General features: G+C 39.1%; 1 protein-coding gene across 1 annotated transcript in view; it reads right to left on the minus strand.

Moving 5' to 3' along the window:
- Positions 1-13,477, minus strand: part of MYO16 (myosin XVI) — a 459,803-nt gene that overhangs the window by 127,270 nt on the left and 319,056 nt on the right. Inside the window, exons 23-24 of the mRNA XM_045008050.1 lie at positions 1,857-2,009; positions 1,243-1,443 (exon numbers count right to left, since the gene is read on the minus strand). Of these exons, the coding sequence (XP_044863985.1) occupies positions 1,243-1,443; positions 1,857-2,009 (354 nt within the window). The remainder of the gene's footprint in view (positions 1-1,242; positions 1,444-1,856; positions 2,010-13,477) is intronic.

Here is a 13,477-nt window from a genome sequence, read left to right on the forward strand (position 1 = left end):
GTGTTATGCACTCTTGGTGAAAAGCTTCATTTCTCTTGGGGTGTGTGTGTGTGTGTGTGCATGCATGCACAATATAGTGTATACCAGGGGTCAGCAACCTCTGGCACGTGGCTTGCCAGGGTGGCGGGCCGGGCCAGTTTGTTTACTTGCCGTGTCCACAGGTTCGGCTGATTGCGGCTCCCACTGGCCGCGGTTTGCTGTCTCAGGCCAATGGGGACTGCGGGAAGCGGCGTGGGCTGAGGGGTGTGCTGGCCGCGGCTTCCTGCTGCCCCCATTGGCCTGGAGAGGTGAACCGTGGCCAGTGGGAGCTGCGATAGACCGAACCTGCGGATGCGGCAGGTAAACAAAGTGGCCCAGCCCGCCAGGGTGCTTACCCTGGCGAGCCGCGTGCCAGAGGTTGCCGACCCCTGGTGTATACATTTGTAATTAAGTACAGTAATCAGATATCCCAGTTAACCATGCTTGTACAGGTAGCCTAACTAACTATAGTGAAATTGAGGTTTTGATCAGTTTTCATCATTGATCAACTTGCCTGTTTAACAAGCTTACCTTTTCTGTCTTCTCCCTGTCCAAAAAGGGAAGAACCTAGGGCATAGTTGTCTGATATAACACAGGGCGTATAAAACCTAGGACATAGAGCTTATATATCTACACACACACACTACATCAGTGTTTCTCAAACTGGGGTCGCCGCTTGTGTAGGGAAAGCCCCTGGCGGGCCGGGCCGGTTTGTTTACCTGCCCCGTCCGCAGGTCCAGCCGATCGCGGCTCCCACTGGCCACAGTTTGCTGCTCCAGGCCAATGGGAACTGCTAGAAGCGGCGCAGGCCGAGGGACTTACTGGCCGCCGCTTCCAGCAGCTCCCAATGACCTGCAGCGGCGAACCGCGGCCAGTGGGAGCTGCGATCGGCCGGACCTGCGGACAGGGCAGGTAAACAAACTGGCCTGGCCCACCAGGGGCTTTCCCTACACAAGCGGTGACCCCAGTTTGAGAAACAATGACCTGTGTAGTCAGCACCTATGTAAAGAAGTATAAACTATGAATGACAGCCTATGAATTTTGAGATATTAGATTCTTTCTAACAATGTATTGTCAGATAAACTGATTTGTTTATAATGGACTCAGCTCTTTCTGTTAGCTGTCAGAAGTTGTCAGTTCAGAAGCTTTGAGGAATCTTTTGTCCTTACTGCCCTTTTCCTTAACCATATATGATTAATTACTCACTTCCCTCCACTCACTTACCCTTCCTGCATAATGCATAACAGTGAAGGTGGAACTCTGATCCTTTGGTGCAACATTGCCATTTCCATCTTTTGTGGAAGTATATACTGCATTTGTGTCTGAGGTTTCCAGGTACGACTGAAGGCGTTTAGAAAAATTCTGTTCTATTGACCAAATGGATTGGCTTTCTTCATCCAGCATTGCCAAAAAACCTGATGGCTTCTGAAATGAAAAATGGATGATCTTAGATTTCTCTGTTTTTACTCATAGGCAGAATACTATTCTTCCATTTACAGTAAAATGTCTTGTTTATTAAACAGAAATGTGTATCACTGTAGAAAAAAAACTTTTGGTTAAAGTCTGCTAAGCACATCAGATGGTCATCTACAAAAAATGCATACGGACCCCACGTGTGGGGAGTAGTGGATCAGTAAAGGCAGTTAACCTCTGCCAAACTCTTTACCCTGTACTGGTGCACAGAGCAGTTATGTAGGCCTTCTTCTATGAACTCTTTGCCCCTATCATCTTCTCTAGAGACACCTAAATCAGAAACTGCTAGCCTGGATTTTTATTTTCCTAACACAGAGAGCATGTGTATAAATATAAATGGTGTAATAAATGGATTTGAAAACTACCTGAAAGAAAAAATCCAAGGCTTCTGTATGGTTACCAGGAGAATATGTTGTTTCCATAGTAACTCCCTCCTGTACACATTCTGCTTGCTCTTGTAGAAAAAGCACTTCATTGATATACTGGTGTATCTTCTCATTGATCATGTTCACACACAGCTGTTATAAAAAGAAGGAAAAATAAGTAATAGAAAGTTACAAAATAATTCATCAATACAGGCTTTACTCTGTGTCTAATATCAAACTTGATGAAATGTTGATGTACAATGTGTGATCTCTTGTTAAACCAGAGATTAGGAAGGCACTGGGGAAATGTACATTGTAACTACTATTACAGTGTTTCTCAAACCGGGGTTGCCGCTTGTGTAGGGAAAGCCCCTGGTGGGCCGGTTTGTTTACCTGCCCCATCTGCAGGTCCGGCTGATTGCAGTTCCCACTGGCCATGGTTCACTGCTGCAGGCCAATGGGAGCTTTTGGAAGCGGCGGCCAGTCAGTCCCTCGCCCACACCGCTTCCAGCAGCTCCCATTGGCCTGGAGCAGTGAACTGCGGCCAGTGGGAGCCGCGATCAGCCGGACCTGCGGACGGGGCAGGTAAACAAACCTGGCCCGGCCCGCCAGGGGCTTTTCCTACACAAGCGGTGATCCCAGTTTGAGAAACACAGTACTGTTAGTACTAAATTGAGAGGAAACAGTTCTCTGTTTATACTGATTACTGTGAATTCTACATATTAGTCCAAATTTTACCAGTACTCTCTGATATACTGGTGTAAATCTCAAATAATTCCACTTATTAAAGTGGAATTACACCACATTTACATAAAACACCACAGTGAGGGGAGGTAGTGCATTATGGGACTCCAATGGCCATAGTGCATAATGGGAGCTGAAGCCTGGCTGGAGAGCCCAACCAATAGAGGAGAATGGGGACATGAGGCAGCCAAACTGTTCTTCCGACAGGGCAATGCATCAAAATATGTTCATTTCCAGCTGGAAATGTTTGGGTTTTGGCAGAAAATCGAAAACTTAGTTTCAAGTATGCAGCTTTTTGACAACAAACAAAGAAACAACCCCCCCAGAATATTTTCTTCAGAAAGCACACACAATAGTTGAGATGTAATTGTCTTGATTGGACATTTTCCAAGACTGTTTTTTTTTTTAAATAGAGATATCAGCCTGTGGAAGAATAAATATTTGGTTACTTCATGGACGAGTTTTTCTTGAAGTATTTTATTCTAATTAAGTAGGAAATAGTCATAACTACTGTATAAAACAATACTAAGAAAACCAAGGGTTGGAAGAACTGAATTATGAGGAACGATTAAAGACTGAATGCATCCAGTCTCTTTTCAGATTATACCTTAGTCACATGTTTATTTTGGCTAGAAACTGTGTCATCCAGGAATAAAGGATGTAAAAATAGTTCCAATCAATCAATCAATTATGTTTTTTAAAAATGACTAAAATATGTAGTTCAGTCTTGAAAGTACCTGGTTTACCATTAAGATCAGCAAAAAGACTCTAAATAATGGACATTTCTGAACAGCTTTTGTACTCTAAAACCTAATACTAATGCAATCTGCTTGCAATCACTTTTCAGTGAAGCTGTGTAGCATGACCAATAAAAAAATCCAAAACAAAAACAAAAATCAATTTTATAATTAATTGAGTACATATCCAAATACAGAATAATACAAAATAAAAGTCTTAAATGCAACCATCTATTTTTAAAGTGATATTTCTCAAAATTAATTAATTTCACTACTTTTTCTCAAACACATAAAACTGAAACTAGAAGACTGAATTACACAAACAAGCAATAAATTCAGGAAAAGATACTTTGTTATATAACTTTACATAATGTATTATCCTTCAGTTTCAGAATTCTAATTCCAGTTACAGAATCCTTCTTCCAGAAAAATCTTAACATTACTTTGAGACAGCTATAACATAAAAAACCCTATCTTTTGTTTAACAAAGGATCTGAATCCTCATTATGAGAAAAATTTGTGCCACGTACACATTCATGACCAGACACCATTTAATTTGACACAAGAATATTTAAAAAAAAAGTTAATTACTTAAAATAACTTGCCATGAGTTCAAGATTATAGAATCATAGGAGTGGAAGGGATCTTCAGAGATCATCTAGTCCAGTCCCCTGCACCCATGGCAGGACTAAGTATTAACTAGACCATTCCTGACAAGTGTTTGTCTAACTTGTTCTTAAAAAATCTCCAGTGATGGAGATTTCACAACCTCCCTAACTGCTTAACCACCCTGACTGTTAGGGAGTTTTCCCTAATGTCCAACCTACACCTCCCTTGCTTCAATTTAAGCCCATTGCTTCTTGTCCTATCCTCAAAGGTTAAGAAGAACTTTTTTTCTTCTTCCTCCTTGTAAGAACCTTTTATGTCCTTGAAAACTGTTATCATGACCCCCTCAGTCTTCTCTTTTTCAGACTAAACAGACCCAGTTTTTTTCAATGGTCATGTTTTCTAGACCTTTAATCATTTTTGTTGCTCTTCTCGGAACTTTCTCCAATTTGGACACATCTTTCCTGAAATGTGCTGCCCTGAAATGGACAGAATACTCCAGTTGAGGCCTAATCAGCGTGGAGTAGAGTGGAAGAATTACTTCTTGTGTCTTGCTTACAACACTCCTGCTAATACATCCCAGAATGATGTTTGCTTTTTTTGCAACAGCGTTACACTGTTGACTCATATTTAGCTTGTGGTCCACTATGACCCCCAGATCCCTTTCCGCAGTATTCCTTCCTAGGCAGTCATTTCTCATTTTGTATGTGTGCAACTGATTGTTCCTTCCCAAGTGGAGTACTTTGTATTTGTCCTTATTGAATTTCATCCTATTTATTTCAGGCCATTTCTCCAGTTTGTCCAGATCATTTTGAATTATAATTCTGTCCTCCAAAGCACTTGCAACCCTTCCCAGTTTGGTATTGTCTGCAAACTTTATAAGTGTATTCTCTATGCCATTATCTAAATCATTGATGAAGATATTGAACAGACCCAGACCCAGAACTGATCTGGGAAGGACCCCGCTTGTTATGCCCTTCCAGAATGACTGTGAACCACTGATAACTACTCTCTGGGAACTGTTTTCCAGCCAGTTATGCACCCACCTTATAGTAACTCCATCTAGGTTGCATTCCCCTAATTTGTGTATGAGAAGGTCATGCAAGACAGTATCAAAAGTTTTACTAAAGTCAAGTTATACCACATCTACTGCTTCTCCCCATCCACAAGGCTTGTTCCCCTGTTAAAGAAAGCTATTAGGTTGGTTTGACCTGATTTGTTCTTGACGAATCCATGCTGACTGTTACTTATCACCTTATTATATTCTAGATATTTGAAAACTGATTGCTTTGTTATTTGCTCCATTATCTCGCCGAGTACAGCAGTTAAGCTGACTGGATTGTAATACCTCAGGTTGTCCTTATTTCCATTTTTATAGATTGGCACTATATTTGCTCATTTCCAGTCTTCTAGAATCTCTCCCGTCTTCCATGACTTTCCAGAGATAATTGCTAATGACTCATTCTCTGAAATGCTTCCAGTTCCACGTGCAAGGCCAGTTGGACAGGCAGAAATGCAGGGTCTCAATGCATGGATGAGACGATGGTGTAGGGAGGAGGGGTTTAGATTTATTAGGAACTGGGGAAACTTTTGGGAAAGGGGGAGCCAATTCAGGAAGGATGGGCTCCACCTAAACTAAAATGAAACCAGATTGCTGGCACTTAAAATTAAAAAGGTCATAGAGCAGTTTTTAAACTGGACTACTCTCAAAACCGAGTGACTGGGCAATAAAATGGCCGATGAAATTCAGTGTTGATCCATGCAAAGTAATGAACATTGGAAAACATAATCCTAACTATACATATAAAATGATGGGTCTAATTTAGCTGTTACCACTCAAGAAAGAGATCTTGGAGTCATTGTGGATAGTTCTCTGAAAATATCCATTCAATGTGCAGCAACAGCCAAAAAAGCGAACAGAATGTTGGGAATCATTAAGAAAGAGATAGATAATAAGACAGAAATCATATTGTCTCTATATAAATCCATGGTATGCCCACATCTTGAATATTGCACTCAGATGTGGTCACTCCATTACAAAAATATATACTGGACTTGGAAAAGGTTCAGAAAAGGGCAACAAAAATGATTAGGGGTATGGAACAGCTGCCATATGAAGAGAGATTAATAAGACTGGGACTTTTCAGCTTGGAAAAGAGATGACTAAGAGATGATATGATAGAGGTATATAAAACCATGACTGATGTGGAGAAAGTAAATAAGAAAGTGTTGTTTACTCTTTCTCAGAACACAAGAACTAGGGGCCACCAAATGAAATCAATAGGCAGCAGGTTTAAAACAAACAAAAGGAAGTATTTTTTTACACAGTTCACAGTCAACCTGTGGAATTCCTTGCCAGAGGATGCCAGGGTTCAAAAAAGAACTAAATAAATTCATGGAGGATAGATCCATCAATGGCTATTAGCCAGGATGGGCAGGGAGGGTATCTCTAGCCTCTGTATGCCAGAACCTGGGAATGGGTGACAGAGGATGGATCACTTGATGATTATCTGTTCTGTTCATTCCCTTTGGGACACCTGGCATTGGCCACTGTTGGAAGACAAGATACTGGGCTAGATGGACCTTTGGTCTGACCTAGTATGGCCATTCTTATGTTCTTATGTAGATATCTCCTCAGCTCCTTGAGTATTCTATGATGCATTTCATCAGGCCCTGCTGACTTGAAGACATCTAACTTGTCTAAGTAATTTTGAACTTGTTCTTTCCCTATTTTAGCCTCTGATCCTACCACATTTTCACTGGCATTGACTATGTTAGACATCCAATTATCACCAACCATCTTGGTGAAAACTGAAACAAAGACGTCATTAATCACCTCTGCCATTTCCACATTTTCTGTTATGGTTTTTCCCCCATCATTGAGTAACAGGCCTACCCTATCCTTGGTCTTCCTCTTGCTTCTAATGTATTTGTATTTTCTTGTTACCCTTAATGTCTCTAGCTAGTTTGATCTTGTTTTGTGCCTTGGTGTTTCTAATTTGTTCCCTACATACTTGTGTTATTTGTTTATATTCATCCTTTGTAATTTGACCTAGTTTCCACACTTTTTGTAGGACTCTTTTTTGAATTTCAGATCATTGAAGATCTCCTGGTTAAGCAGGGTGGTCTCTTGCCATACTTCCTGTCTTTCCTTTTAATCACATGCAGTTCTTCTGAAAATCATTAAACAAATGGAATACTGTACCTTAAGAGTGACTGACTATGCAGCAAAATTACTAGACAATGTAATTGGAGTTGGCGAGTGGGAACATCGTAGTCACATCTTGAAAATGTCTGATGTACAATACTTGAGTCAATCATAAAAATCCAACATGCTATTCTGTGAAGGCTTTCCATATTTCCACAGAACACTGGAGGTTATTAGAGGAAAACAATACTTTGCAATGTGAATTTTACTGATCAAATACGTTGCAGCATACTACAGAAACAGTTGAATTTTCAATGCTAAGACACTGCAAGTAGAAATATGTCATTCAGATCCTCACACCTGAACTTATGAGAGTGGATTCTGCTACAGAAATCAAAAAGGAAAATAAGTTCAGTTGGCTACGTATCAAGAAGCAAGCTCAGATTTCTGTAGATGCATTCAATTGGTAAAAGCAGCAAAGAATCCTGTGGCACCTTATAGACTAACTGACGTTTTGCAGCATGAGCTTTCGTGGGTGAATACCCACTTCTTCGGATGCAAGTCACCCACAAAAGCTCATGCTGCAAAACGTCAGTTAGTCTATAAGGTGCCACAGGATTCTTTGCTGCTTTTACAGATCCAGACTAACACGGCTACCCCTCTGATACTTGATTCAATTGGTAGACACACTAAGCACAGAGAAAGAGTAAATTCTGACTCCTTAGGTGATTCTAGGAAGCATTGGAAGTGGAAACATAAGAGAGAGGAGGTGGGGAGCTGCAAGTGAGCTGATGGCACTAGACTGAGCAAATAATTAACTTAGGTTAAAAATCAGTTTGTTTAGAACTGAAACTGGTTTTTTTGTTTTTTTTTCAGTTTTTGTTACCAACGTGAAAAACTGGGGGGGGGAAGAGAGTTTGAGTCGAATAAATCATTTTTGATACAAAATGATTCATTTAGAAACAAAACATCAAAATGGGTAATTTAGAAAATGTCAAAACAAAGGACTTTTTCAAAGTTTTTTCCTAATTTTTTATTCGGCCAAAACTAATTGCTGAATTCTACTCAAATTCCCAATTTTTTTTTGGATGGCTCAAAACTGCATTTTTAGGCAAATTTACTATTCTCCAAAAAAAATTTGTCCAACTCTAGTTTTCAGTTCCCTTATATTGAGAATGGTTTTCCACCATACTCATGCCAGCATAACTTAGAGTGAGTGCAAAGGCTCCTCTATATTACACAGTCTAATGACACCTGCTGCCAGTGGACCATTAGGCCAGCCAGCTATTGTTGAAGTGAAGGACACTCTTGTCATGCTCTCTACCATCCCAATATGTCTCTTACAGAGAGTGTAGGGTGAATACTATTGCAAAGTTTCAGAGTGCAATTTGACAGATTAATGTAATAATTCAAACAGCTAAAATTTAAATAATACACTAAAACTAAGTTATACTAAACAAATTCTGCTAATCCAGCCTCTCTTACTGAGTGCCATATCAAATACAACACTACACAATAAAATATTTTCTAGTAAAGTACACAGAAATGACAGACCACGTAAAAGCACACTTTATACAAACATCTGCATCAAACGTAGAAGGAAATGTAACAGTAATATGAGAAACTAACATGATGAAAATTATCCATACAGTAAATATTACATAAAACACCTTTAAGCTCTGTTGATTTGCTTCACTTTTGCCTAAGCCACTTAACATTAACTATGGTGCTTCTTTAATTAAACCTTATTCTTTTATTATTTACATGCTTCTATTTGGTTCCATCATGTGCCTCTTCTGTATGAGAGTGCCCATTTCTATACAGGTGGATATATATAACTGGAGTAGGTCAATTTACCGCAATTGTATAGACAAGGCCAACTGAAGTATATCTTCTCTGAGTCTCCTGGTAGATACAAATTTTGGACCCTCTATAATCTATAATCCCTCTATAGTCTTTAATAATGACCACTTAAAGTTCAGAACAACTAAACTGTCTATTGCTCACACATTTTTACTGAATCAGACTAGCTGTCCACTTCTACTGCAAGGAGATGTTTGTGGCTTAGTTTGGAACTTGGAAAATTTACAAAGGGAAGCAGGATAAGTACTGCAAGAATTATGGGAAACCAGAATGGAACTCTTTGTTTCTATACTATTAAATCAAAACAAGTATCTTCTATGTCTTTTTCAGTAACTGGTAAAATTTGATGGTACTTGGTAAAGTAAATCCTCAACTCATCACCATATTAAATAATGTATCCTAATTGGAAATTCTCACAACCCTACTTTGGTGGCAATTATAGCTGACTAAATAGCACAACCTATAAGCATTCCCCAAATCCAAAGGCAAGTGGGAGACAGAAATAGTTCCTGACCTCAACTAAGCAACTATAATTTAATTAAAGCTTTCCCAATCACTTGTTCTTTATTGTATATAAGATAACATTTGACAAATATTGCCAAATAACTTAGAGACTGTAAAAAGAAAACTTGATGATTGTCAATCAACTTTAATGCTGTAGATGTAAACTACTTGAAAATCTCTTTCATATTCTCTGGTCATGCAAGAAGATTACTCTCTCTGAAAATGCCTATACAGCATGCTGAGTAAAGCTTATAGATGTTTTATCAACCCATCTATTAAGCTGTGGCGTATAGGCCTAGATGAGGAAGCTCCCCTGTCAAGTCTAATTGAGAAAGATGTCCTCTAGCTTGAGTAAAAAAAAGTAATCCTGAGATACAAGGCAGAATCTTCTACTTCTTCAGCATGAATTGAGAAGTTATTTAGAACTTGAATGCAGACAATCACTCATTACTGCAGAAAATATTTTGGGGATTTCTTTTCTTCTCCTGACCACTCTAACAAAACAAAACAAAGTAGTTGATTGCAAAGACTCCTCATAGAGCTTTGCTTGGCACTTATGAGACATCCACATCATTATGTATAGAACTAGCTGCAATAGTTTCAACTAAATGTACTTTCATTGAAATGCACAGTTTTGTCAAAGCTGAAACGTTTCATGGATGTATATAAAATCTGACCAAGTTTTTGAGAGGAAGGTTTCTGAAGTGCAAGATGGACTCTCTGGTAACTTTGAATATACAGACAGATATAGGAGGGGGGAGAGAGAGCGAAAATTTTTGGTCCTATGTGGAATTAATTTCTTTTTGTGATCTTCAAAAGTTGTCAGGAAATGGAATTGTCATTCTCCAGCCAGCTCTAACTATATATTTTATGTATTCCATTAATAGAATCAATTTCTAATAATTTATTTGGAATTCCTGCGTTAGTTTTTATTTGTTATGCATTTGTCTTAGTTTTGTATTAATTATTATTGCTTTATACAGCAGTAATGTTCTATATAATAGTTTTGTTCCTTATATTCAAATGAAATAAGATATACCTGCCTTCAGACAACGTATATTACCATCATTAATACCTCATTGCAGTAAGTAGGCATATGCCCCCACTGATGTCAATGGCAGAAATCTATTATGATCTCAAAACCAGACTCTATGCCTGGTGGCATAAAAGAAAGATATATTTCTCTGCATTGTAAATCCCATTAGGTTTGTTTATTCTTCACAAAAATCCTTAAATAAAGGGGTTTTTAATCCTATTGTTACTATGCATGTATAAAATAGACCAAAGAGGCACCTATTACACCCAGAAACATTATAGAAACAAAACAATTACATAGTAGCTTGCACCCTGAGATTCAACAGAAGTGAACCCCCTACAAAACAAAGCAGCAAAGAGTTCTGTGGCACTGTATAGACTAACAAACGTATTGGAGCATGAGCTGCATCTGACAAAGTGGGTATTCACCCACGAAAGTTCATGCTCCAATACGTTTGTTAGTCTATAAGGTGCCACAGAACTTATTTTGAAAGGTGGGGAGGGATAGCTCAGTGGTTTGAGCATTGGCCTACTAAACCCAGAGTTGTGAGCTCAATCCTTGAGGGGGCCACTTAGGGATCTGGGGCAAAAATTGGTCCTGCTAGTGAAGGCAGGGGGCTGGACTTGATGACCTTTCAAGGTCCCTTCCAGTTCTAGGAGATTGGTATGTCTCCAATTATTACCTTAACTCTTTGCCGCTTTTACAGATCCAGACTAACACGGCTACCCCTCTGATACTCTACAAAACAAAAGATTTTTTCTTCTGTGCAGATTCAACTCCCATGTTAAACAATATCCTTATAATCCCTTAGGGCAGTGGTTCCCAACCTTGTTCCATCACTTGTTCAGGGAAAGCCCCTGGCGGGCCGGGCCAGTTTGTGTACCAGCTGCGTCCGCAGGTTCGGCCGATCGCGGCTCCCAGTGGCCGCGGTTCACTGCTCCAGGCCCTATACACAAGGCTGTCAAAGAAAGTTGCTAGGTAGGTTTGGCATGATTTGTTCTTGACAAATCTATGCTAACTGTTTCTTAGCAGCTTATTATCTTCTAGGTGTTTGCAAATTGATAGTTTAAATATTTGCTCCATTATCTTTCTGTGTACTGAAGGTAAGCTCACCAGTCTGTAATTACCTGGGTTGTTCTCATTCTCCTTTTTATAGACTGGCACTATATTTGCCTTCTGCCACTCTTCAGGAATCTCTCCCATCTTCCAAGAGTTTTAGAAGATAATCGCTAATTGCTCAGATATCTCCTCAGTCAGCTCCTTTAGTATTCTAGAACGTATTTCATAATACCCAGGTGACATGAAAACAACTAACTTGTCTAAATAATTTTTAACTTGTTCTTTCCCCCCGATCCTACCTAATTTTCACTGTCATTCTCTATATTAGTTGTCCAATTGCTACTACTTTTTGGTGAAAACTGAAACAAAAAAGTCATTTACCACTTCTGCCATTTTCTGTTATTGCCTTTCCCCCTCATTGAGTAAGGGGCCTACCCTGTTGGTGGTCTTGCTCAGGCTTCTAATGTATTTGTAGAATGTTTTCCTCACCCTTTATGTCTCTAGCTAGTTTAATCTCGTTTTTTGACTTGGCCTATCTAATTTTGTCCCTACATACTTGTGTTATTTGTTTATATTCATCCTTTGTAATTTCATCTATTTCCACTTTTTGTAGGATTTTTTTTTTTGAGTTTCAGATCACTGAAGATCTCCTGGTTAGCCAGGGTGGTCTCTTGCCATAATTCCTACCTTTCCTATGTAGTGGGATGGTTTGATCCTGTGCCCTTAAAAATGTCTCTTTGAAAAACTGCCAACTCTCTTGAACTGTTTTCCCCCTTAGACTTGCTTCCCAAGATATCTTACCTACCAACTCCCTGAGTTTGCTAAAGTCTGCCTTCTTGACATCCATTTTCTTTATTGTGCTGTTTTCCCTACTACCATTCTTAGACTCATGAAATTTATCATTTCATGATCACTGTAACCCAAGCTGCTTTCCACTTTCAAATTTTAACCAGTTCTTTGTGCCAGAAATATAGTGCAACAGAAACCAAATATTGTGTTAAGCTTCTAATATAAATATCAGTGATCTGCAGAGTGCTCCAGCAAGAAGCAGAATATTTCTCTAAGTTATTATGAAGATTTATGAATTACATAATAATAACAACAACAACAGACTTTCCTTAAAAGAATTTGGAATTAAAGACTTCAAACTGGCTCCAAATTTTCCACTCAAGAACTTTAGTTGCTTCCCAACAAATCAAGTATTTGCTGTGTAAAAATGGATGCTGCTGTGGAAAGCTACATATAAATTTGGTTTATAATTTCCTTTCTATGATATTCCATCCATCACAAACAGAATATAGTTGGTAAACCTAAGTTTCAGATAAATTATTTTATTTCTAGATATGATGTGACCAACATAAAAAAGTCTTATTTTAATGTTGGGTGCCTAGTATACACTTTGATATATCCACCTTTCAAAATAATTGGTTTACTGGGAAGATTAGACATGTCCTAATAGTAATCAAACAAGAAAGAAAGAAATGAGTGGTAATCAACAAAACAGATCAAAGAGATTGGGGCGGCAGCAGAGAGAAATGGCCAGGGCAGTAGAGAGATGGTATGGAAAGAGGTGAGACAATCAGATCCAAGTACAAGTTAAAGAATAAGACTTGAAAACCCTTATTGTGAACATAGGGTGGTAGATCTTGACTTAAATGACAGATATTATTTTTACCTGTTAAATGGAGCTCTAAGCCATTTGTCACATTTGGAGTGAGGGAAGTGAAATACTTGCAGCTGCTCCTTGAGGCATTGTGCTCATGGCCAGTGTATTGTCTCTTACTTCCCACAGCAGAAACAGCATTTTAACCAATGTGCGCCCTGTCCCATTCTGCTGCCCCAGTGCTTGCCTAGCTCTGCTGGCTGATGCAGAGGCAAGTGGGATGAGGGCTACACCACTGCTTACCCGTGCATATGGGGCTCT

Source organism: Mauremys mutica, chromosome 1 (genome assembly GCF_020497125.1).
Source record: "Mauremys mutica isolate MM-2020 ecotype Southern chromosome 1, ASM2049712v1, whole genome shotgun sequence".
In the NCBI taxonomy this organism is placed as follows: Eukaryota; Metazoa; Chordata; order Testudines; family Geoemydidae; genus Mauremys; species Mauremys mutica.